The following is a 25,463-nucleotide window of genomic DNA, read 5'->3' as shown; positions in this document are numbered from 1 at the left end:
CGGCGCGTTAATCCCATTTAGACAACATCACATTTTCATTTTTAGTTGTGCATCTGATGTAAAATCTTCATCAGCCCAACTCTTCCATATTCCACTAAGTTCAAATGTCTCTTTTTTTTTTAATTTGAATTATTTCATTTAGACTTAACTTCAGTGACACAAAGTGACCACACGAGGCAGCAGCAGAACAGCAGCTCCTGTGTCCCCGTGAGCTAAAATCACTTTGGTGTGATATATCTTTGAACATATTCTTACAGTTTGAACGCCATCATTTGTATTTAACCAGTATTTAGTGACACTACATGTCTTTTATGTGTATTTATATTCAAACTAAAATAATCTGGATTGAAACATCAACTTTTCGACACGTGTCAGTCAGCTGAAACACGTTTGACTCTAAAATAAACAACTTAAATTACTTTTGTTTGATCCCACGTATACATATTCAAGTGCAAACCTGCAGTGTTTGTGTGAGTTTATTTTAGAGGTTTATTTAACACACTGCTCTATGAGCTCATTACAACATGGCCTCCACAGTGACACACACACTGATCCCTGTGTTTGTTTAGTGGGTCACAAGTTAAACTAACACACACACACACACACACACACAGCATCTCCACATGTGCTGTGTTTTCATTCTGACTCGTGCACATTTGTCTGGGCAAAAACCAAAACCACGTCAGTCGTACCAGCCGTGTCCCACAGCCCAAGCTGTTTATTTAAAGCGCTGCAGACCGTTGTCCCCCCTCCCTCCCCCGCCGTCCCCCTCCGTGTTTATTATATTTAGGGGTGCGTTCAGACGGTGAACTCACAGTAAAGGTTCAGAGCAATTTTCACTGCGTTTATCCCTCCTGCTGAAGAGCAGCATGGAGAGAAAGTTCACTGCAAGTCTGCCACTGCATCCACACTGCTATGTTTTTGTTTTAGAATGTATTACTGTTGCTACGGTTACACCTGCCGTCCACATTAGCTCAGCAGCTAAGATTTGAACACTCCAAGTCTTTGAGATGTTTGGAAACTAAACATACTACAAAATGCAGCCCAAAACAGAGCTAGCAGCATTTGAAAACACCTGCTTAGTGTGGACGGCAGGTGTATCCACAGGAGGATTTAAGTTCTTTTTTGAATGAAAATGAAGCAGTGTGGATTGAGGTCTCAGTCACGTCTCAACAGTGAGACTCAGCAGTGTTGTTTGTCGTTAGTTGAACTTTTCTGAAACTTTCTGAAAACTGCAGATGTGTGTTAGTGTGGATGCAGATTGTTTGATTGTCATTCTACGCTTTAGTCACGACTCCACGATCCTCGTTATCGCTGCTCTTTCCACCATTCTTATTCCTCTTGAGTTGTTGTTTTCTTAAATGTCTGGATGCATTTTCAAAGTAAAGACGCTTTGTTTTTAATCAAACACAGGCAGAGATGATTCAAGGGTCCACAAACACTCGCGTCTTACACTTTGGTTTCACGGTGACACTGCAGCCTCTGTTCCTCGCGTTTAAACCCGCGTGTTAAAACCAGACAAACTGGGGACCTGCCCTCAAACCTCAGAGGCCAGAACTCCGGGGGGTGGAGAACTCATTTGCAGTCCAGGAAAGCAAAAAAAGAGAAAAGAGGTGGGGGAGTTTTGGCTTAATCCTCTAAAACATCCATATATCGCTGCCGACCGCTCACTCCCCACAGCTGTAAATCTGCAGGAATGTAGCCTGTTGTTTTTGGAATCAGCGCAGGCAAACCTTAATGGCTGCGAGAGATTGATGTCTGGAGACGTTGCCTTGAGCTGGCAGTCGCATATTTCAGCGCTGGGATATCTTCAGTCAACCGGCAATACTTAAAGAGAGACCAGAGGCCTCTGTGTTTACCAAAACAGATTGAACCAAACATCACTTTCCCCTGTCACTTTAATTTTAATGTATGTCCCGTTTTTATCCGTTATAACTCAACATGAGATGCCTCAGTGTCTTTCCGGTGCTTTATGTGGAGAGCAGAGTGTCAAAAGTGTCAAAATCAGAGGGTTTTGTGACGTGAACTCTATGTTTACTGAGGTTGATGTAGAATATGTAGGCCATGTTTTTAAGAGTTGCCTTAATCACGCTGTTCAAGCCTGAGTGCAGAAGGAAGTTGATTTTTATCCAGTCATCTGCTCCCTGTCTTTAAGTAGATTAAATTATACTGTAAGAAAAAAACTTTTTTTTTTCTTTTTATCTAATCTCGAGGTTTCTTCCGCCGGCCTCACTCCTGACTCAAACTTCAAACTTCAGATAAAACTGAAGACGAGGGCATCTTGGAAAGTCATCAAGCTGATTGTTTGTAAAGAGGAGCAGCATTAGTCCAGACTCTGTGTGTGTGTGTGTGTGCTGTGGACTCACATATGGACTCTATACCACACGTTGCAAACTGAAATGCAGGAAACAGAGCTGTAGTTTATTTGTGACATTGACTCACCAGAGAAGAAAAGCGTGTGCAGCGACCTGCGATACCCACTCACTGTGGTGTAAACCAGGCATGAGTCTCCTGAAGTCAGGTGTTCTGATACATTTTGGTCTTTTAGTTTCTTTAGATTAAAATAATATACAGTCAGAGCAGAGCTGTGGGCCAAGCTGCCCCGTTAGAAAACAATGGGATTTATGTGAGTGCGGTGACAAAGGCTCCTCCGTTAGATGAATGAAGACGGGCCGGGCTGTGTAAATAGTATTTTAAAAGAGGTGGCTTTGTGATAAGAACAGATTTCTTTATCGGGCCGGTAAAGTGGGGGCAGTGGACAGTGAGTAATTGATGCCGGCCGCGTGCGAACGCTCCCATCACAAAACCAGCGAGCTGCACAGGGAGCACTCAGGGGGTCAGGGCCCGCTGGCAGAGAAAAATGTGTCCGAAAAAAGGCTCAGGGTCCACATCCTACTCCGAGAGGACGGCCACTAATCTTCCTGAGAAGAGGAGGAGGAGGAGGAGGAGGAGGAGGAGGAAGAAGAGGAAGATGAAGGGGGCGGGGGGGCGGCAGCTCTTTTCTCTTTTCTGCCTCTGTGCTGTTTAAATGAGGCCCAGCTCAGGGACAAGACAGCACCAACACACCAGTGCTGTTTCACCAAGAACAACCACAGTCTACAACTGAACACTGGAAAATATACGGAAAATCTGTCTAACAGCCAGACATGATCAGCGGTAAAGGTGTGTTCACACTGAACCTGAGGCCAGGTTAATGCTAGAACTAACCAATAACCAACAACAAGACTAAAGCTTCCGGGAAACCGGTTATCCTAAAAGATTTAGAGCAAAACATTTCCCTCCACATTAAACATCCAAATTAAATCCAATGCATTTAAAGCCAGAACAGAAACACGCGTGCAATGATTTTTATCAATAAACTAAATCATAACTCAACAAACTGGTAACAGATAACAGTGTTTTATGGAGGAATAATCTTCACTTTTCCTGAAAAATGTGTGTTTTCCACCTCTAGAGACATAAACGGGGGAATACTGAGCCTGTTTAGGTCTGCCGCCCCTCTGCAGCCCCCCACCCAGTGTGTCCTGGGGCAACCTAGGAGGCGCTAAGTACTTAGACTCCCTCCCTGCGGACCAGCCAGACTCAGCAGAAAGACCTGGGAGGGATGGAGGGAGGAACCCAGGGAGGGAGTCTGGGGGGGGGGAGGCGTCGGTGCGCTGAGCTCCGCACATCAATCTCCCTCGCAAATGACAAACTCACTCTCAGCAAGATGTATGTCAGGAGCCACCAAAGCCAGTTAATCAAATCATTAGCAGCACCCAGTCGTTTCCCCTGGCCTAGTTTACAGACACTGACGGAGAGAGAGAAAGAGAGAAAGAGAGAGAGAGTCCCACACTCGCTGCTCCCACTAAAATATTCACTAAAAGAAAATCTGCATCAGTGACAGATGTAAAGGCCACACATTTTTCAGATTCCATAATTTGGTTTTCAAATCAGGCCTAAGAATAAACCTGAGCGTATTAAAATATAAGAAACTTCAGTGTTCATTTTAAATCTGCTAAAACGAAACAGAAGATCACGTTTTCTTTTTTTTCCTTTTTTCTTTTCTCTCCTCTCATGTGACTCATGACTTATTCTGGTTTAAATTTTAAGCTTCAACGCTCATCCTTGACCTTGGAACCCGCTGAAGATCATGTGACATGGACCGAGCGCTCTCGATGACCTGCACTAAATGACCTTTGAACCTCAACTTCTGAGCAACAACGAAGTCCACGTACATGAGTGTGAGAAGCCTCATAAAGATCCTGTGCTACAGCAGAACTTACCTTTTTGACTAGAAATCTTCTATTAATCCAGTTTTTAATCCACGAAAGAGGCCAAATTAGATTAAATGAATAGAGTAGTGTGATGCCTGCGCTGGTTTAAAACTTGAAATCGTCTGTATGAGAAACACCTACAGAAGTCACTCTGGACATTTTTCATAAGCCAGCTTCCTCTGCAAATTTCTGTTAACCTTTACGGCCAGAAGGTAGACAACTTAAGCTCCACCCCTCACATTTACCTGAAATTGCCTTTAATAAAAAAGAATCTGCAAAGGCCATAACTCTGAATTTACCCGATCAGTATTTCTGCTTTGAACGAAACTTTAATCTCTGATAACAAACGGGCGGTTCTCTCGTTCTCGGCATTGACACGTTCTTCATCGTCATCTCTCTGCTCATATTTTCACTGTAAATGCCTTCGGTTATTAGGCACGGATGTGAAATTACAAAGGTCCCGGGGCTGGTGTAAATCTGAGCGCCGTGGCTCGGCCCGTGCGAGCAGACAGATGTGAGCTGTCACAGGAAATACAGCCGCTCGTTTGAATCTATTAACCGGGCAGCGGAGCCTCGGTGCTCGGCCAGCGGGAGGAGAAACCTCAGCCAGGTCTCGCATAACAAGTCCAAGAGTCACAACGCCAGAGTTTAATTGTGTTCCTCTAAAGCTTCACTCCCGAGTAAAAAAACAGGGTGTACGGAGCAGGAAGGAGGTTTGATGGTCAGATAGTAGCGTCTGCGGCGTCTGCGGCACCTGGGTCCGTTCTAATTGAGTCGTAGCGCGGCGTCTCCACTTTTTAAACAAAGTGACTCTCACTTGAGCTTCATTTCCATAGGCCTCTGGGAACAGGACCTGGGCCGCTCACATAAAATAAATGACCGCTCCATGATAAATGGTTCTATTAGCAATCCAGATTGTTAAACTGTGATATAACAGATCGGAGAGGGGCGTGGGGGCCCATTCATTTTCCCTGCCTTCTGTGCGTAGACCCCGCTGTAAATAGCTTGTTTTTATGTGTAAATAACATATTAAAACTCGGCATTAGCCATGTCCTTTGATAGAGAGGAAATTGTTCTAAATAAATAACGTGAGACGGGAATATAAAACAGGGCGGGCTGTTACACAGAGGCTCAGAGGTGGGCATGACTTAGGTGACAGGGATTCTGACGCCGACAGTAAAGCATTCACCCACAGTAAAAGCGGCGGCGGCAGCGATATATTAGCATCGTCGGCTTCTCCCGCTCAGGTTCAAGGACCTCGTCTCATCCTCCTCCTCCTCCCTCACTCTCTACAGCTGCATATTCACTTATCAGGAGCCGGACACTGGCATAATAATGCATATTACTGTGATAAGTAATTGCTCTGTCGCCACGCACTGGCACACCAGTCTGGTTTTTTAGCACATGCTGATATCTGATTGGTAAAAGACAGGAACCGGTTATTGTTTTTTGTTTTTTTTCTTTAAAGATTAAAATACTGAGGCTGATAGAGAGGAAGAGTTATTATTTTAGGTAAGAGAAGATTAACAACTCCACAGCTGCCGTGTATAAATATACAAAAATATAATAAATACACCACGAGGTTGAGTTTAGGGTCAAAGTAACGAGAGTCATGTAATGCGAGAATTTAGTGGCTGGGAATAATGGTTACAACCTTTCGCTCCTTCCCCCACCTTAGAGGTCTAGAGTTGAATAGAAAGAGGTTCATTCATAGAAGGTTCATTTTCAGCTTGAGAAGCATGTAAATATTTGAATCATGTATTTAAAAGTGTGTATTTGAGTTTCTCCTACCAACAGATTGTTTCGTTCAATTTGTGACAACCAAGTTTCGGCGGGTCTGAAGGAGGCGTGGTCTAGAATAATTTCAATATTGGCACTTACATTATTTTTCTTTTTACCGGGACAGGATATTCTGGGTTTGAGTCAAACATCACAACAATCACACACTGATGTGACCACTGAGGCATCATGGGAACTGTACATGTGTCTCTCAGCTTTGTTCAAATATTGAAGACGTCTGTGTAAAGAAACGTCGTCCTACATTGATGCTCTGGATTTCTTCATCATGTCGAGCCCCTGAGTTCTTCATGAAAAGAGCGGCGGTGCCACTGATCCGCCGACTCGCTCCAGATCTGTTCCTGGGAACGCGTTTTTCTGGCTCGCCGCCCGCGCTCGGGCTCCGTTTGTTCCTTCTTTATCGATGAATGAGTGTTTCTTTCTAATGGCAGGCCACCAAGTCCTTCATTAAAGAGTAAAAATGTCACTAAATCACACATTTAATTTCCATTTCAAGGGCGGCCCCATCACTCTGCATCTTTGTCAGCCTCTGAAGCTCCTCGTCGTCCTCGCCTCTTTTTACTCTGGAGGTAAGAACCAGGTCTTTGAGGCTCATTATGCTGAGCTTTCATCACACGTCGGCTGACATCTTTAAAACATGTATTCTCTCTTTCTGTGCGTGTTCCTCCCCAGTGAGAGAGGATCAGTGCTACTCTTCATTTAGTTCAACAACACAAACACTCGTTCTCACCTGCCCTCAAGCCCCCCCCCCCTCTCTTGTCATGTCACCTGTTCATCAGCGTTTAAACGGTGCCACACTCCTCCGCCTGTCTCCATCCACATTAATGATGCTCTTTCAGGATTCCTGTCAGAAATCCAGTGTAAGTCACCTCTGACTGCTGCTCGCACCTGATCAGGCCCGAGGAGAGCCACGAGCACCGGCTCACACCACAGCCGGTGCTCTTTGAAATGCATATTTCATCAGTCGCGCTGGTCCCGACCTCTTCGCCCCTTGGCTCAGCACGTCAGAGACTTCTAGATCTAGAGAACGTACGCCTTACCTCTCGTCTCTGATGGTGAGGGTTTCTTCGCGAGGTCTCCGAAACTATTCCCGTCCATTTTGTCTTTTTTCTCGGCGGCCCTGGACGCTGACGTGTCCATGGCCAGCGGACTCTGGAAGCCAAACAAAAGAGGAAGTGTTAGTTTAGGACTCAAGGCCTTGTCACAAAAACACACTCTGTATTGAAGTTTAACATATTATTTTGACATTAATTCAATTATTTATCAAGCAAAGGCTTCTTTGCCAACCATGGTGATGTTTAAAGTGACTTTCAGTTAGCATTTATTAGATTTTACTTTGAGCTTTGCACACCATCTTATGATTTTACTCATGGGACTTCACAATAAAGTTAGTGAGATAAAGTGCAGGCTTTTGTTTTTAGTGTGAACTTAAAGAAATCACACGGTGGTGTTTATCTTCCGTGGTCGTGTGAGTTGATCCTGAAGCGTGGGACAAACATGTCGGAGGATTTTCTCCTGAAAAGCCGCTCACTCTCCATGCGACGGTTGAACCCCCGCCTTTCACGACTCAATTTGCTTTCTGCCAGTGAGGCTGTGGGGGTCGGTGGGGGCTCAGGAGGGGGTTCTGGGGGTTAAAGGGGACAGGGGATGAAGAGGCGGGGGTCTTTGCTCGCATGTCATCAAAGTTTATTTGACTATTGACCTTTTTGCCGGAGCTTTTCAGAAGGGCTTTGTGGGCCGAACAGTTGGAACAATACAACTTTATCTTCAAAGCCCGGTGAGTTTTCTTCACTCAGGATCCACGATGCTCCTCAGATTCTCTTCTAAAGACTTGAAATCCAACATCTGGGAACATCTGGTTTTCTCTCTGTATAGTTTTAAACCACAAGCTTAGACTGGATTTAGTCCAAGACCAGCAAAGTTAGATCTGTGGTTAACCATCGGCCATTTAGACTCAAACATCACAAGATCAATCAAACCAACATGAACACGAAAGACTCCATTCGTCCACACTAAAACATAACCCAGCAGTTTACAAAATAAAAGACTCCGTTTATATTCGTCCACACTAAAACATAACCCAGCAGTTTACAAAATAAAAGACTCAGTTTATATTAGGTCCACACTAAAAACACAACCCAGCAGTTTACAAAATAAAAGACTCTGTTTATATTAGTCCACACTAAAACACAACCCAGCAGTTTACAAAATAAAGACTCTGTTTATATTTGTCCACACTAAAACACAACCCAGCAGTTTACAAAATAAAGACTCGTTTATATTAGTCACACTAAAACACAACCCAGCAGTTTACAAAATAAAAGACTCAGTTTATATTTGTCCACACTAAAACACAACCCAGCAGTTTCAAAATAAAAGACTAATTTTCTTTGTCCACACTAAAACACAACCCAGCAGTTACCAAACTAAAAGGCTCAGTCCCTGTTAGGTCTCACTAAAACACAACCCTGCAGTTTACAAAATAAAGACTCGTTTATATTAGGTCCACACTAAACACAACCCAGCAGTTTACAAAATAAAAGACTCAGTTTATATTTGTCCACACTAAAACACAACCCAGCAGTTTCCAAAATAAAAGACTAATTTTCTTTGTCCACACTAAAACACAACCCAGCAGTTACCAAACTAAAGGCTCAGTCCCTGTTCGTCCTCACTAAAACACAACCCAGCAGTTTACAAAATAAAAGACTCAGTTTATATTTGTCCACACTAAAACACAACCCAGCAGTTTACAAAATAAAAGACACATTTTCTTTGTCCACACTAAAACACAACCCAGCAGTTACCAAACTAAAAGTCTCTGGCAGTTTTCAGATAAACGCAGTCGCCTCTCCTGACGTGTAATTGTGACCTGCTTGTGTAAAAGCGGCTGCGGAGTCTTTTGACCTTGTAAACAGCTGTTACAGCGATCAGTGTCAGTGTATTTAGGGGTCAGATTTGCGGCCTCGTGTTTTCAGGACGAGTGTGTAACAAGTTTGCGTTGTAGGTCACACACACGTGAGTTAGTAAATGACTTAACTGCGTCTTTAACAAAGCTGTGACTCTGACTGACAGCTCAGCCTGGTGTCTTTATTGCTGCAGATGAATCAGTGTAACAGGTGTGAGAGGCTAGGAGAGTGAAGCCTCATGGGAAGTCCCTCACCTCACACACACACACACACACACCCAGAAGCCCCTGTAGTTGAGGTGATATATGAGGCACATAATGGTGGTCTTTCACGCTCGCAGGTCTCTGATCTGTCCTCACAAATCAAGATTAGTCAGGCAACATTTGCTGTTCACACATTTGTCTGCTGCCAGCACTCAAACTACTGCTGTTTAATTAGTCCACAACTATCTTTACTATTAAAGTAAACTTAAATTTGTAATAATCCAGAATGTAATATTTAGTTTTATTTTAAAAGGTGGTCATCTTTATATTTATATTAGATTAAAAAAACAAAAAACCCTGCATCATGACTACTGTTATTATCCTAATATTATGTTGAGCTTGAAATTATTTGCAATTTTTATAATTTTTATCTTTTGTGACTCAGTTTCAATTCGTCCACACTAAAACACAACCCAGCAGTTTACAAAATAAAAGACCCAGTTTCTTTGTCTACACTAAAACACAACCCAACAGTTACCAAAATAAAAGACCCAGTCCCATTTCCCCATCCCGAAAGTACAACACAGCAGTTTACGAAATAAAGACTCAGTTTATTTATCCAAATTAAAATAAAAGCCTTAGTTTCTGTTTGTCCACACTAAATTAAAAGTCCCAGTTTCTGTCAATCCACACTAAATTCAAAGCCTCAGTTTCTGTTCATCCACACTAAATTAAAAGCTTCAGTTTCTGTTCCCTGTATCGTGAAGTATTTTTATTGCAAACTAGTTATATTCCTAATATTATGTTGTTATATTATATATATATATATGTAGGGATGATTTTGTTTGTCAAAGTTTTCACTTTTGCCAAGAATGCATCTAAATTCAACTTGAAATTGTTTGCATTTTCCTTCTAATTATTCACAATGCAATGTGCAAAGACCTTTAATGTCAAAATCTCAGTGTCGCATTAAAATGACCATGATATCCAGTATAAATATATCTATAGATTTTGGCCTCTGTTTGATTAATTACATACAAAAACCTTTAAATGGAGCAAGTACTTTATTTTGTACTGGATCATTGGTTGAGTAAAAGTGCTATATTGATTTTAGATCTTCATTTGTAAACTCCCTCGGTAACTGTTTTTCTTGCAGTGGGATGTTAGTGGGTTTTTTCTTGCTGTTGAAATGTTGACTCAGGAGTGAGCTGAAGTGAAGTGACTTGCAGTGGTGGTTGTTAATAACCAGGTTAGTGAGTCAATAGCTCAGTTAGTGGTGTAATTAAGCGTCACCTCCCTCTGTTGACAGTAGGCTCCTCTCAAAGGCCACACAATGATTCATTTCAGTATAATGGCCGACAAAGAGATCCTTACAATAAGGTTATTTAAGGGGGCTACTTCAGAGGAACCCCCCTCCTCTCCTCCTTCCTCCTCCTCCTCCTCAGCTTTTCTGTTGAGTCATTGTTGTGAAATCAATGACTGTTTATTCTGTCGACTCATGCAGAGAAGAGCATGGACTCTTGGCTGTTTGTTCAAGCACACACACACACATGGTCTTATTTTTTTATTTTTTTCCCAATCAAAAACAAATAAAGATGGAGTGTGTCTGAGTTAATTGCCGTGGACGACCAGATCCACATGAAACTGAAGCTGACAGTGAGATTGTTTTTGCTCATGTCGTGTCTCCAAAAGTCTCAGATTATGCCTGTCCACACTAAATGCAGTTTTAAATCTTGTGTTTTTAAGTTTGAGTGTAGCATGCCTCATCTTTTACAGATGTCTTACTTTCTGTCTGTCCACACTTAAACACAGCCCTAACGTTTTCAAGCAAAAACTGAATTAATTGTATTTTCAAACTTCGAACCATTACAGGAGCTTGAAAATGCAGCAGAATTTAAAGTCTGGACATGTTCTACTGCCAACTCCCGGGTCACAATTCTACATTATGTTCGTAAAATCTCAGGCTCCACCCCGTCATGTGGATGTTCTGAACTTTCTACTGCTGTTGTGAAAGCATCTGATCCAGATATGTGAATAGAAAACTGTGTGCAGCCAGTTCTTGTCTCTATGTACTCTATGTAAATGTATATTTGGTATCATGTGTCAAGTTCACACCGTCCCTCTTCTTCTGTGTTTGCAGTGAGGCTGCTGTGGCTCCACACTGACTTCCTCCTGGGATGGACCCAGAAACATCAGAGTAAGTCACCAGGAGAAAACACCTTTGACCCTCTGTAAATTAACTAAGGGCCCACAAACGCTCACAGACACGCAGGATATATATATTATTCCGGCGGAAGGTTATTCTGCGACTCATGGAACGCAAACGTGCGCTGCAGTGTGAGGGTTTCCCCCTGCGTCAGGAAAACAAATGCCTCTGCCTGCAGAGGTGTAGCCGGTGTACAGAAGCAGCGTTTGGCTCATCACCGCGTATTACAGCAGCCGCTGTCCTCCTGAATTATTAGAGCCGCTCTTGTCAAGCAAACAAACGACTCTGTCTGCTCTCAAAAGGTCACAGCGTACCAGAGTAAAATCACAGAGCGTGCAGTCAATTCCTCGCCACGAACTCCTTTCCAAGGGCCACTTGCTGGAATTTATGGTTGGGCCCTGCACCTATTCTCCTTTGAATAATGGCTATCCTATAAAAGAAGCCCAGGTCGGTGGCGAGTCTAAAATAGAATACAGCTCCGACCGAACGAGGGTTGTTTATTGTACGAGCAGTGAATGCACAAATAGGGGCTAACAGTGACATTTGGATTTATACTGACTTCCCAAACTCTGGACTACAGAGGAAGCGGCGAGAAAATCCCACGACTGAAACTCAAAGCAGAGCAAAGGGAGAGGATGTTCAATATCCTGTGGCTGAGCTGCTCCTCCCGCCCTCGACAACAAGTAACAGATGTGACAACTGTGAGTGACACACACACACACACACCCTCATTTTACTTTATACATGTTTTAACGTAGAGTTCAGGGATTTTTTAAGTGTGTAGGTTATTGACGTTTGTGCCACTCTTTAATCCACTCACTCTCCCACACCAAAGCCCATAGAGAAAATCAGTGATTTTAATATCACAGCACACAGGAGTTGTTGATCCACTGCTGCCTCCATCACTAAGTTCAAATGTGTCATTTTGTGAAAGTCTGTGTTTAAAATCCTTTGTTCAGATTGACCTCAGTGACACAAAGTGACCACACGAGGCAGCAGTAGACCAGCAGCTCCCGTGTCCCTGCGAGCTAAAATCACTGATTTTCTCCATGGACTTTGGTGTGGGAGAGTGAGTGGTTTACAAACTTTAAGTTTCCTGTTGAGATAAAGACGTGAACACGTTCATAAGACATCATAGACATTGATATGATATGTCAGGCTGGTTCTAAGCAGCAGGGGGCGCTCACAGCACAGACTAACTTACTGCACTATGAATGCAGAGGCCGTGCCCAACTTAAAGCTGGGTGGTTGCTAGTTTGATTCCCTCACTGTCAAATCCCATCAGACTCCCTAGTTTAAACGTGTGAACCTCATTCCCCCCCCCACTGCTTTGACCTCTGACCTCTGGCCAAATGGTGTGTTTTACAGCCACAGTTTGGACCAGTGACTTCCTGTGTGTCCACACACACACACACACACAATGAGTCAGTCTTTTTATTATGATGCAGCAGATTCTGCTCACACACTACGTTTATAACATTACTGCATTAAAAACTGCAATGTCCATGTTTCCATAGCAACAGAATTACATGTCAAACACTAGGACAGGGACACACAACATCACACTATAACAACACAATAACACAACACACTGACTCATTTTAGTGCTAAATAACTGCAGCGTGTGTGTGTGTGTGTGTTTTCTGTCATAATCAGAACCAGTAAGTCCTCATGGAAACCAAAATCTGGTCCTAATGAGGCAGAACCAAATTTTCTGAGGAGCTTAATAAGTTCAGGACTAAGATTTGAATTTTGGTTATGGTTAAGGTTAGTGTTTGTCATTAACTGGTTATGGGGTGTGTGTGTGTACTGACTTAGTAAATAGTAAAAATACTAGTTGGTGATGGTGGTACTGTGATGGAGCCCACTCTCATAGTATAATACTGCATTATTGCCTTGCTCAGGCAGTCAAGTCAGAATGTAATTGGTGTTTTAACCTTTGCTATTTTTCAAAACTCATAACTAACAATAAAAAAAGCAGCTTTTGTCTTCCTTCTCCTACGAAAAACATAGAAACTAAACTTAATTTGCTCACTGCAGTTCATTAAACCCACACAATATGTTAATATTGTAAATATGAGTGTGAACTGCAGTGGTTTAAAAAAAGGTTTAATAATCCGTGTCAGGTCAGAGCAGAACCTCTCTGGTCCTCACAGCTAATCTCCACTGACACAGTGGAAAACCTGCAGAGGCCCCCGTCACTGACAGCGTGTCACTGAACCTCCGGGGGCCCCCAGGATGAAATCTGTCCCCCGGACCCTGACACCACAGAGAGAGAGAGACTGCTCCTGACCTCCAGGTCTGATGGAGCGGAGGGAAAGACGAGGTCTGGGTGGAGAAGAGGAGAAGTGCAGCGTTGATTACTAAAGAAAACCACATGTCTCCACTGGGACGACATGTGGTAGAAAAAAGGTTCTGTGAGTTGATGCGTCTGTGGTTTGGCACAGCGCGTTTTCACTTTCGCCGCCTGTCACATGACGAACACGCCGAGCCTCTTCACCAAGATGCTGCCGCCGCCGTCACCGCTGCGCGAGGTGATCAGCGAGAACGCTGCGATAAACGTCGCGTGATCACTGGACACACTGATCTGGAATCACTCACAACAAAGTGTCAAAGTGTCATCGTGCGTGTCTCCCGCACGCGTGTGTTCGAGTGTGTGTGCGTGCTGCTGTCAGGCGTGAGCGTGGCGTTGCTCTGGTCCCTTCAGGAGTTAATTAACAGACGCATCAAAGCTGATACACAGAGAAGAGCCAGAGCTGAAGGTCCCAGCAGCTTCTGAACCTTTGATTATCTGTGTGTGTTTTCATCATATATAATCTCTGCGTGTTCCTCGTGTCATTAAAAAAGTTCCACAGAAACTTTTACGACGACCGAAACGTCAGTCGTTAGTCGCTCGTGAACTTGTTTGCCGGTGACGATCGGAGGTCAGCGACAAACACAAACGACACAAGTCAGTGACTAAAAACAGGGGAATGTAAAGTGATCTTTGCTGTAAAGTAATTCCACTTTTATCAGCTGGTTTATTTAAAATGAAGTTCTCACAGCATGTAAAACACACCATGTGATAAATAATTGAAATTACAAACAAATCATCACAAACCTGCACTTTTACACAGGAAGTTTGGATTTTATGCTGTGATTTAAATCTTTTTAAAAACTTAATTTAAAGGTCTTTACTGTAGAAATGACAGTATGATTTTCAGATTTTTATCAGGGAAACTGACTAAATGAGAATTTATTAAAAATCTAGTCTGGTCTTTGCTTTTAATTCTCACACTTTCCCATGGAGTGGTTAGTGTTTCAACTATTATTATTCATTATTTAATAGAAACAGAAAATTGTCTTTAAAAGGTTTATCAATGGTTCCCTGAGTCTGAGAAAGTCCCATAATTACATGTGATTTTCAGTTTGTCAGTGACAAATAAATCAAAATGTTTATGAATTGATGCATTTTAAAAAGCATTGAATCCTCACAAATCAGCCGTTACGCTGAGAGTAAAAATAAAACACTTTCCTCAGGTTATTTATTATCTGACGCTGTGATTTAAAGCTCATTAAATAAAAATGAATCTATATTCAGTTTGTTAACAGGAAGTTTATGATTAAATCATCTGCGGGAACTTAATAAGTGACGAATATAAACCTTTATTTGTCTCACTTAAAATAAAGACAAGAATTTGTAGAATCTTTAGCAGTAAATCATTAGGTGAACAAATAAATGAAAATGAAAGCTCATCGTTGCTTTTATGTTTCAGTAAGTCAATAGAAAACACGGCAGGTTTTTTATTCTCTCACATTCTCAATTTAGCACTGAGACGTTGTGTTTGATGTCTTTTATGTTTCAGCAGTTTCAGTTTTTGAGTCATTTAGACGTTTGAAAAATCACGCAGTGACGTCTGAATTTGAAGGATTTCACAGAATCTTTAGCACTGAGAGTTTTTTTCTCTCTCACATTCTCACGTGGTGTTTGATGTGGTTGTTCCTCTTTATGTTTCAACACTTTTCAGCTTTTTCTCAGGTTGTTTGTTGAGCGTGAAGCTGAATGTGTGTGAGTGTGTGACGGATAAACCCTGTGTGTGTGTGTGTGTGTCTTTTCTTCTCTGCTGGTGTTTGGAACAAGTGCCCCGAGGCCGCTCGCTGTAATTGGTGTGGACTTGTTGTTTTGTGGGATAAGAGACTTTTGAGTCGTCACAGCGGGACGTTTTTTACTCACTTCCAATTCACATTTATCGCTCCCTGCATGACAGACTCCTTCCTTTCTTTCTCTTCAGTTCATCGTTTCTCTTCCTTTTTTCATTAAAGCTTAAAAACTCAGATTTGAATCATTAACAAGGAGGAAGTGTTGTGGAGGTTTGGGCTCGGTCCGGCTCGGCCCGGCTCAGGATGAAAGTGACATCAGCGTCACAGATGCCACACACACACACACACACATGTCACGGTGAATAATGTAAGGGGCCCCATTATTTCTTCACCCCCCCTGTGCTCCCTCTCTGGCTGCTGCAACTCTTCATCCTGCACAAAGGCAAATGCACTAAAAACTGTTTTTCTCATGCTAATCAAACGCAACCGACCATTTCTGCTGCTGCTGCTACTTTTATTTAGTTTATGGTCACACATTATAAAGCCGTTATTTATTTATTTATTTTACCCGAGGAGAAATCAATCAAAAAAAAAAAAACACTTTAAAAAGTTGTTTTATGTTTTTTTTAGTTTAAGAGAAAAAGAATGAACTTTGAAATATCAGGTTGCACATTCCTGACATTCCTCCAGCATCAGACTGACAAACTCTTCTCATCATTTTCACCGTTTTTCACAATAAAAGACCCGGGAAAAACGTGTAGAAGCGAAAGAGTTCATGAATGAAAAGTATGAGGACGGAGTGAATTAAGGATCATAAATGTTGCACATGGTCAACACTCACCCCACACTTGTGTCTCCTCAGCCTCGTCTTCACTTCACCTCCACTTTTCTTCCTCTTCTTTCTCCTCTTCTTCTCCTTCTTCTTCTTCTTTCAGGAAAGAGAGTTTAAAAAAACAAAAAACACACACACTACCGAAAAATCCACTTTAAAACCAACAAAAAGACACAGAAGAATAAATAAATAAAATCCCACGCACAGGAGGAGGAGAAACGGCACGCGCCGATACTTTTCTAAAGGTATATTCCCACAAAATCAGACAGACAGGGAGCGAGTGTGTGAGCGTGCGAGCGAGCGAGCGAGCGCGCGTCCTCCGCGTGGAAACCACGAAGCGCGAGGAAAAGTTTACGCGTCTGTGCGCATCACGCGATCCACGAGGAGACGCGGTGCAGAAAGTTGGTGCGTGGTGGTGATGCTGCGGCGGCGGCGGGACACACGGTGTCCCCACTCCTCCTCCTCCCCCTCTCTTCCCTCCGCTTCTCCCTCCTCTTCCTGTCATCGACAAACTTTCCTCCTCCTCATCATTATCATTTATTTCCAAACGAGCTCCACTAACGGATCGATAACGTAATTACTCATCACCTTTTTATCAGTTATTGATCATAAAAGTTATTTTCCCTTTTACTTTATAGACTTTTATTTTGAAAATGTCCATTAAACTGGTGAATTAAATAGTGATTATGCGTTATTCAAGGTTTCCTTTGCGTCATTTTTTTTTCATCATCAACTGAAAAAGTGTCCAATATATGAATTAATCCATTTAAATTAATTAGTAATTGGCTGAGAAATAATTTATAATCGCAATTTAGTTTTTATGATGAATTCATTCATTCATTATTACAATCAAATGTAATAACAAAGCTCACAAAGCCCAGTTAGTTAACAGCAACAACAAAAATACACTTTAAAATATTAATGTGTGTGTGTATATATATAGATATACACACACACACATAGTACATATTTACACGTGTGTGTGTGTGTGTTCATACATACACATCTAATGGTGGTAAATATAAATTAACTCCTAATTTTCTCCAAATCTGCTGGACGTTTCATTTCCAATAAAACACTGACACCTAGTGGCAGATTATGTCTATTACATGGATCAAAGACCATCAATGAGAAGAAACACTTTACTCCATTTGAATCTGTAACGCCCTGACTGATTGATTTAAATCATAACATCTAGTCATCAATTTTATAAAAAGAAAGAAAAGTATTTTTTATTTAAAGTGTTTCCCATGAATGAAAAGAATGCAATAAAACACACACATTATTTAAGTATAAAGCAGCTTAATTGAAATGACGTGCTGAATGTAAATGTAGATATTTACATTTGATTGAATCTGTAGCATTAGATTATTTAAACCTTCACTTTCAACACAACCTTTTATTTCCATACACTCAGAAAGGCTCATTAGCACCACCTGCTGGTGTCCTGTGAGAACTTAATCCTACAACTTACTTTTTCTAGTTTTTTAATCGAGAAGCTGAGTGTGTTTCATTGATTGTTGATTATTTATTGATATATTTTTTTGTGGTCAAGTTGAAAATTATCTCAAATGTTAAATAATCTAATCAAACAAACTGAAATGTCAGATTTTTACAATGAGATAAATCAAAAGTTATATTTTATGGTTATTTAAAAACTCCACATGGAAATGATTTGACCTGCGAGCAGCAACAATAATAATCACAATATTAAATGTCTTCTTCAAAGTGTTGCGTGAGAAGTCTCCGTCCCCGCGTCGGCCACCTGACACTGATGACTTCCACAGATCCGCCTCTGCTCCCACTGTGGGAGCAAGAAGAAGAAGAAGAAGAAGGTTTTTAAAAGATTATTAACAGTGTTTTTTATATTCTGTGTGCGTCAGAGACGACGTCGTTCACCGGCGTTCATCGCTTCATCAGCAGGTGCTGCGAAAATACAACATGACACCACTTTAATCTGTGACTCCCAGTGCGTCGCAGGGATTATCCTCAAAGTTCACGTCATTTCTTCTTCTTCTTCTTGTTATTCAACACCAGAGCAGAATTTCCCCGACTTTTGAAAGACGTTGCACTCTTTTGCGCTGGGGGGGCGACATTTTCAGACAAAATAACAACTTAAATCCAGCGTTGTGAAAAATACCAATAAATATGGTAAACAAGAATATGTCATTCACATAAATGAAGAAAAGTACGTCACCAGTGTTTGTTTGGTTTCCATGGAGACAAAACGGTGCTGTATCATCTTGTGATTGTATGAATTTGTTATGAAAACTAGTGTGAAAACCTGGTGTGAATGCAGTTTGGCTGCATTTGCTCCGTTTGAGGTCCGCCGGTGTGAATGCGCAACTGAACTCTGATCCGCCAAAAAAACCTAAGTCTCGGTTCGCTTCAAGTGAACCAAATGCAGGAAGCGAGACTACAGCGCAGGGCATTGTGGGTAAACACCACCAGGACATACGTGCGTGTAGAACGTCAGCCGATGTAAATGTGTCGCATGTTCACATAAAACCATAGGATCTGATGCAGCTCCACGTTCTGCTCTGCATGAAAACAATAGATGAGCAAGTTTTCTTGGTCTTCTCCTTCAGTAACTCTTGTTGCAGCGCCGCCTCAGGCGAGGAGGGGAACAAACTCGGTCAAAGTTAGCGATAGATTTTTGAATGTTTTCCCAGGTAAATGTTAAATATATAATCGACCGATAACTGCGGGAGAAGTCAGTGACCATGTGAGCGCAGATTCAAGTATTTTAGAGACTTTACTGCTTTTATCTGGACAGTCTAAAGTCGTACGTGCGGTTACCTGGCGACGACGACACGTGTCTGTGTCTGTGTCTGTGTGTCCACATCTGTGCCACCTCTCAGCTCAGCTGTGACTCATCTGCTTCAGACTGTCTCAGAAAAACACATGTTGGAGCGACCTTTGACCTTTAATATCCGCTGAGTTTATTTGCTACACCCCCCCCTTCACCACCTCCCCTGTCCTGATGCGTACTAAATCAGATATGCTGAATGTGGGAATGAACCCGCCCCACACACACACACACACACACATACACACACACACACAGACACACAAACCACCACCTTTTCACTTAATCCGCTGTGACCTCAGGGTTTCCTGACTAAATTGATTCAGACCTGAGTCTCCACCGTGTTTGCTGTGACTGCTGCCAGACTCTGCTGCTGACCTTAATACAGGGAGCAGATTAATACACACACACACACACACACACACACACACACACACACACACACACACACACCTCTTTTCCACTGTGGTTCCACATGGGCGTGGTGACGAAATCAGTGTCAGAAAAACAGGAAAAGGGCGACGTGTGAAAGCAGTTTTTGAGAGCAGCTAGGTTCTCTGAGCGCGGTTCAAAGTCGGACAGACACCGAGACCTCGAGTCGGTTTTCATTAACGCTGAGCGCCGCGGGTCAAGGCCGACGACAGGCCCGCTTTGTTCCCTCTGTAGATCAACAGTGACTTCTCGTCTGTCTGGAACCAGAGCTGAACGTTCCAGAGTGTTTTTGAATGTGAATAATGAATGAAATAACAGAGCTGGAGACTCTGGGTTTTATATACCTGAAGTGAACTTTAAAAGTCAAAAAAACACTTGAGAATTGAGCTGTTGATGAATGACTGGTGCTGGTGTCCTGGTTTTACCTTCATGAACTTTGCTGGGACTTTGTCTCAAGAACCTTGAAAGACCTTGTCCTATAGGACACCTGAAGGAAATCTACTTCACTTGAGATGTGCCCGTGATTGTCCTGGAATACTTAAACACCTGAAGAACTTGGACTTGTCCTCTAGGGCGTGAGACGAGAATCAAAACTTGTTGAACTCATTTGAGCCAATCCAGGAACGATCTCAGTATTTGAGACTTGAGCTTTGACTCTTGATTGTCCTGGTACTACTTCAAGCTGTCCTCAGGACTCAAGACTTGCTTTGACAAGCTTGACACTTGTCTTTACCTCGTCCTGACTTACTTTATGAAACCTGGTCTGGACATGATCTCAGATGATGCATCACAAATGAATTGACTCTGTCTTCAGGACTCGAGACACTTGTCTTGATCTCGTCTTTGTCTGATCCTTCAGGACTTGACCCTATTGTCAGTCTGATGACTTTACGGGAGACTCTTGAACTAAAAGTGTTGACTTGTCCTTCTTTTCAAGGTCTGGTTTCTTGTCTTGGACGTGTTTGGAGTTACTTGACCTGAAGCATCGAGATTTTACTCGTCTTAAAAGCAAAGTTTCCAAACGTATGTGCTCTCGAAATTCAGAATTCAGTTGTCTCCAATACTTTGAGATGGCTACGTTTGTGTGGATTTTATTTGTCCTTTATGTCTTTGCTGGTGTGTCAGTTGTCCTGGTGACCACTTAACTTGGTTTTACCAGCTGTATTCGTCTTTATTGGTGATACATTAAATTCATGAGTGTCTGAAGGCCACAGTTCATACATGGTTCTAAATGTTTTACCATTAGCTCCACACATGAGTGTAGAGCTGACCTCTGTGACCTCTGTGACCTCTGTGAACCTGCGACACAAAAGAAGATAATTCACTTCATCTTTGTGCACTTTATCTTTCTTTTCTTTAAATAAATAAACGTCCAGATTACAAAAACAAGAGTGATCTTCCCTTTGGGAAACCTTCATCATTTGTCACCGTGCAACACTAAAGAGGCGTTCAAAGCCGTTGGAAATGTCAGCTCCAGCTTCACAGAGAACACATCGCTCCTTTTCAATTAAAAATAAATGATTGCGGTGTTTGTTTCTCCATTAACTAGCGGGGGACTCCATGTTTGAATCCCACGTCTGACACTAATAGTTGACGATCTGTCCTCCACCTCCTCTCGGCCATTCATCGGAACCAGCAGCCCCTGAAGTTCCCATGCTGCGCGCGCTGTCGCCTGTGTGTGTGTGTGTGTGTGTGTGTGTGTGTGCGCTGGCCGCGGGCCAAGTGAAATCTGTCAGTCTTTTAGAAACCCATCAGCCTGTGTGCTGCGGGGACAATGAGGTGGACACAGACTCCCCCGCCGCTGTCTGACTAACTGATGACACCGACGGATTCACACGCGGGACGTCTGAGCCGCTTCATCCCTCGTCACCTCTGACCTCCAGCAGCTTCAGCTTCAACTCTCAGACGTGATGCCAAACTTTTATCACATCACTTTTCTCACTTCTCATGTCCACGTCTTTATCTCACTGTGAGACAGACTTTTCTGTGACACACCGCTCACTCTCCCACACCAAAGCCCATAGAGACATCACGGCACACAGGAGTTGTTGATCTATGGGGTTTGGTGTGGGAGAGTGAGTGGTTTACAAACTTCAGTTTCCTGTGGGAAGATATAGACGTGAACATGTTCTTAAGACATCATCAGACTTAAGCTGACGTAGATTTGGTTTGCTGAGGTTTTTGTTGTGTCTCTGTCAGCAGCCATTTTGTCTCCTCTGAGAGTAAGAGACAACTTTCATGTTTACTTTCCGTAAATCTTTGTTTTTTTTCCATGAAGAATTACAAAGCTGAGTGAAGGCTCATTGTGGTGTCAGCGACCAAAACTAAACATTATAATGACACGTTTTTCAGTCCCAAGTGTCAATTTCAGCTTTTCCATTCAGAAGCAGAAGGAACAAAAAAGCATACGGTTGTTACCTAAACTAAAACATTCGGAGCATTTTTCCTTTTTTTGACAGCTGTTAAATAAACCTTCCAGCTGAAATTGTGTTTATAGAAATAAATATAATGCAGACTTAATTAAAGACAGACGCAGAGGAAACGAGCCGAGATTAAAGACCTTTTCTTTTTTAAAGGAAAAACAAACGTGGTCTCATGAAGTGGAGAATAAACTGTGGATCATGTTTGTGTTTGCTCTGAGGACGACGCAGCTGTGACCAGAAACAAATTAAAATACCATGAGTGAAGATTGCACGCCGCAGGCTTTTCTGTGTGCATAGACTGTGCATATTCTTCATACTTTCATCAGCCTCTTCCTGGTTCCTTCTCTCTGATCCCACTGTCTATGTTCCTCGTTCTTTCATTCATGTTTCCTCAACTTCTGACCTTATTCATATACAAAATCATCACGGCTATGTTGTATTAAAGCTCGGGTCTGTAAGTGTGGGAAAAGCTTGGATGAAATACCTCTTATCCCCTCTTATCAAAGCCACGCCCCCAAAACAATAGAAGCGTTGTAAAAACGTTTTAGTTGTGGAAACAGCTGTAAATACAGCAGCAGGGTTTATGAGGCCGGTTACGACCAGCAGACATTCAGATTTTAGACATTTCCCTGTCAGTTGTTGGAGATTAACCCAGGCTTATTCATTAGTTTTAACTGATCTTCAGTTCGACATTGTTCGGCTTGAGTCCTGTGACGGCAGTCTGGTGACGTCACGTGTAGTATCGCCCTCAGCTCGCTTGGAACCTCGTCAGATCAGGTACTAAAACGAGTACCAGGTACCGGGTTACTATGCTAGTGGAAACACGACTTAAGTGAGGCCAGTTGTGTTTTGAAACATCACATAGTATCTTGTATTTTTGTAGCATTACAACATTTTTGGAAAATAAAAGTTTTTGTAAAATTGATTTTTTTGGACAACATAAGTCATGTTTTTGTCACATTACAGTATTTTTTGTCATATCAGTATTTTTTCTAAAATCACAGCATGTTTTTGCAACATAAGTCATTTTTTGGTAACATTAGCAACATTTTCTTGAAGATGTTGATGTGTGTGTGAAGTGGTGAGAGTTTTTTTTATCATCATGGTGATACAGGTTTCACCAACATACATACATACAATGCTGTAATGAAGCTTTCACCAGAGAACTAATGTCTATGACACAGACGCAAAAACAGTTTCCACTCGATCTGAAGTGGCTCTCACGAGTCAAAGAAATCCCCACAGACCTGATTGTGAGTGCAGCGCTGGGACTGGTCAGATGTGACGGGACCTCCATGAGGGGACCCCACTCTGCTCCTGACATTCATCTCCTCTCAGATCACTTGAGTGTGACTTTCCCTTGGCTCGGCCCAGCGTGGAGCCCGCGAGTCCTCCGCGGCGGCGCTGACATGCATTGTTGGCGTGTCACCGGGGTTTTGGAGAGGGCCACGTGCGTCCAGTGGGCTGAGACAAGTGCTGCCATACATGATGTCAGACATGAGAACGGACGATCTCCAGAGCAAAACACACTCCCAGCTGCAGGACACAAAGAGACTTATCTGCCAATCGGCTCAGGAGCCGCTAGAGACGCGGCTTATTTTATGAGCTTTGTGCAAACGAAAATGACGTCTTCGCGTTCCCTGTAAGCCTGTGCCGAATTTACATTTTTGTGTCGCCAATGCTCTCATCGAGAACAATTTGTGCAGGTCGAGTGCTTCAGAGTTTTACTCAAGGACACTTGAGCAGGAAAAATACTCCACGGCTGAAGCATCTCACCCTCTGAATGCGGGATAATCTGCCGCGCTGCTGCACAGCCTCTAAAAACATGGATTATGAGGGTGGGGAAAAAAAACTCCTTTTCCTCCATTTCCAACATTTTGTTTATACGCTCGGACCGAGTCACAGTTTCCTCTGCTAATTATGATGATTGTGTTTCTGCGTTGGTGTTAGCAGCCCCCACTGTGAGAAACTAACTCCTCACGCTCAAGAGAGTCAGGCTTTTCAGTGAAAACATGGCTCTCAGCCCAAACACCAGGAACAACTGAGTGTAACTTCTAAAAAGATCTCCCACACCAAAGCCCATGGAGAAAGTCAGTGATTTTAACATCACAGCACACAGGAGTTGTTGATCCACTGCTGCCTCCATCACTGAGTTTGAAATCCTTCATTCAGATTGACCTCAGTGACACAAAGTGACCACACGAGGCAGCAGTAGAATCACTGGTTTTCTCTATGGGCTTTGGTGTGGGAGAGTGAGCGGTTTACAAACCTCAGTTTCCTGTTGGAAAAGTCTGTGTAACAGTGAGATAAAGACGTGAACATAACACTTAAGACTTCATAGACTTAAGATGACATACGCTTTATTAGTTGAGTCTTTTATTTGTAAGTGGCTAAACTCTTGCTTCTTGAAACTCCTGAAGAAACTCCTGAAGAAACTCCTGAAGAAACTCCTGCAGGGTTCAGTGTAGTTGTGTGTTTGTGGGCACATACCTGTGTGTGTGTGTGCGTGTGTGTGACCCTGCTGTTCATTAGTCACATACAGCGCAGCAGTAATTGCTGCATTGTGTTTTAATTAGACGTGAGCACACAGCACTCATTCACACACAGACCCTTCAATCAGCAGCCATTTTACCAGGACACCGACCTCGGCTGTTTGACAGGAGGAGCAGCGACTCCGCCGCGTTATTAGCGCCATTGTGCCTGACGCACCGCATGGTGCGCTGTCATTCGTACGTACCGAGGCGGTGAATGAGCGACGGAGGGAGGCGAGGAGGGGAAGAAAGGAGATTAGAGTCCAGGGAAGGAGGCAGGTTTGGCCTCATTGTGGGTCGGCGTTGGGAACGAGTGGATCCGCAGCAGCAGGACAGCTTCCGTTCATTGTCAGTGGGGCTCACGGGAGGCTCCGGGGCCCCTACAGCTAAACCCTGTGGATTGATTAACACCGGGTGTCCACCGGCCTTATTTCAGTGTCCCGGACCCCACACATGAGACGTGAGATTGATGTGATGTTTCTATTATCTCACAGTGATTTATGGAGGGATGGACGGTGAGGCCCTCGTCCACTGGTGCAGCCTGTAGCTACAAGCCCAGCGTCCACTTTCAGTCTGAGTTTGATGATTTATAACAAGCACAAGGTTTGACGATGCTGTGAGACGTTTCCTCTGCTTCAGTGATGAGGTTTTCCAACAGGAAACTGAAGTTTGTAAAAGCACTCACTCTCCCACACCAAACCCCACAGAGGAAATCAGTGATTTTTTTGGTGTGGGAGAGTGAGTGGTTTAAGTAATGGACAGTTTAATGAATAATTACAGCGGCAGATTTTTTTGTCTTAATCTTTTAAAGAAAACACAACCAAGGCGTTGTGTGCAGCATCCATCTTGTTTTGTTACTTCACTCAAGTGTGACACAGTTTTCCACGTCTGACTCATGACTTCCAAACACAAAGGAACGGCTGTATGAATTCCCAGCTCTGTGTTGTTCCGCTGAAAGAGTGCTTGGACAGACGCTTGTTCCTGG

At 42.8% G+C, this 25,463-nt stretch overlaps 1 protein-coding gene and 1 long non-coding RNA gene across 2 annotated transcripts in view; one reads left to right on the top strand and one right to left on the bottom strand.

Annotated features, from left to right (window-relative positions):
• Positions 1-16,745, bottom strand: part of LOC122765313 (zinc finger protein GLI2-like) — a 50,892-nt gene extending 34,147 nt beyond the window's left edge. The window contains exons 1-2 of the mRNA XM_044019492.1: positions 16,293-16,745; positions 7,094-7,205 (exon numbers count right to left, since the gene is read on the bottom strand). Of these exons, the coding sequence (XP_043875427.1) occupies positions 7,094-7,193 (100 nt within the window). The 5' untranslated portion in view covers positions 7,194-7,205; positions 16,293-16,745. The remainder of the gene's footprint in view (positions 1-7,093; positions 7,206-16,292) is intronic.
• The window catches only part of LOC122765314, an 81,416-nt gene that overhangs the window by 23,019 nt on the left and 32,934 nt on the right, over positions 1-25,463 (top strand). The window contains exons 4-5 of the long non-coding RNA XR_006359957.1: positions 11,306-11,362; positions 11,952-12,072. This is a non-coding gene — a long non-coding RNA (uncharacterized LOC122765314). The remainder of the gene's footprint in view (positions 1-11,305; positions 11,363-11,951; positions 12,073-25,463) is intronic.

Source organism: Solea senegalensis, linkage group LG2, assembly GCF_019176455.1.
Source record: "Solea senegalensis isolate Sse05_10M linkage group LG2, IFAPA_SoseM_1, whole genome shotgun sequence".
NCBI lineage: Eukaryota > Metazoa > Chordata > Actinopteri > Pleuronectiformes > Soleidae > Solea > Solea senegalensis.
This window is presented reverse-complemented; position numbering and strand designations above follow the sequence as displayed.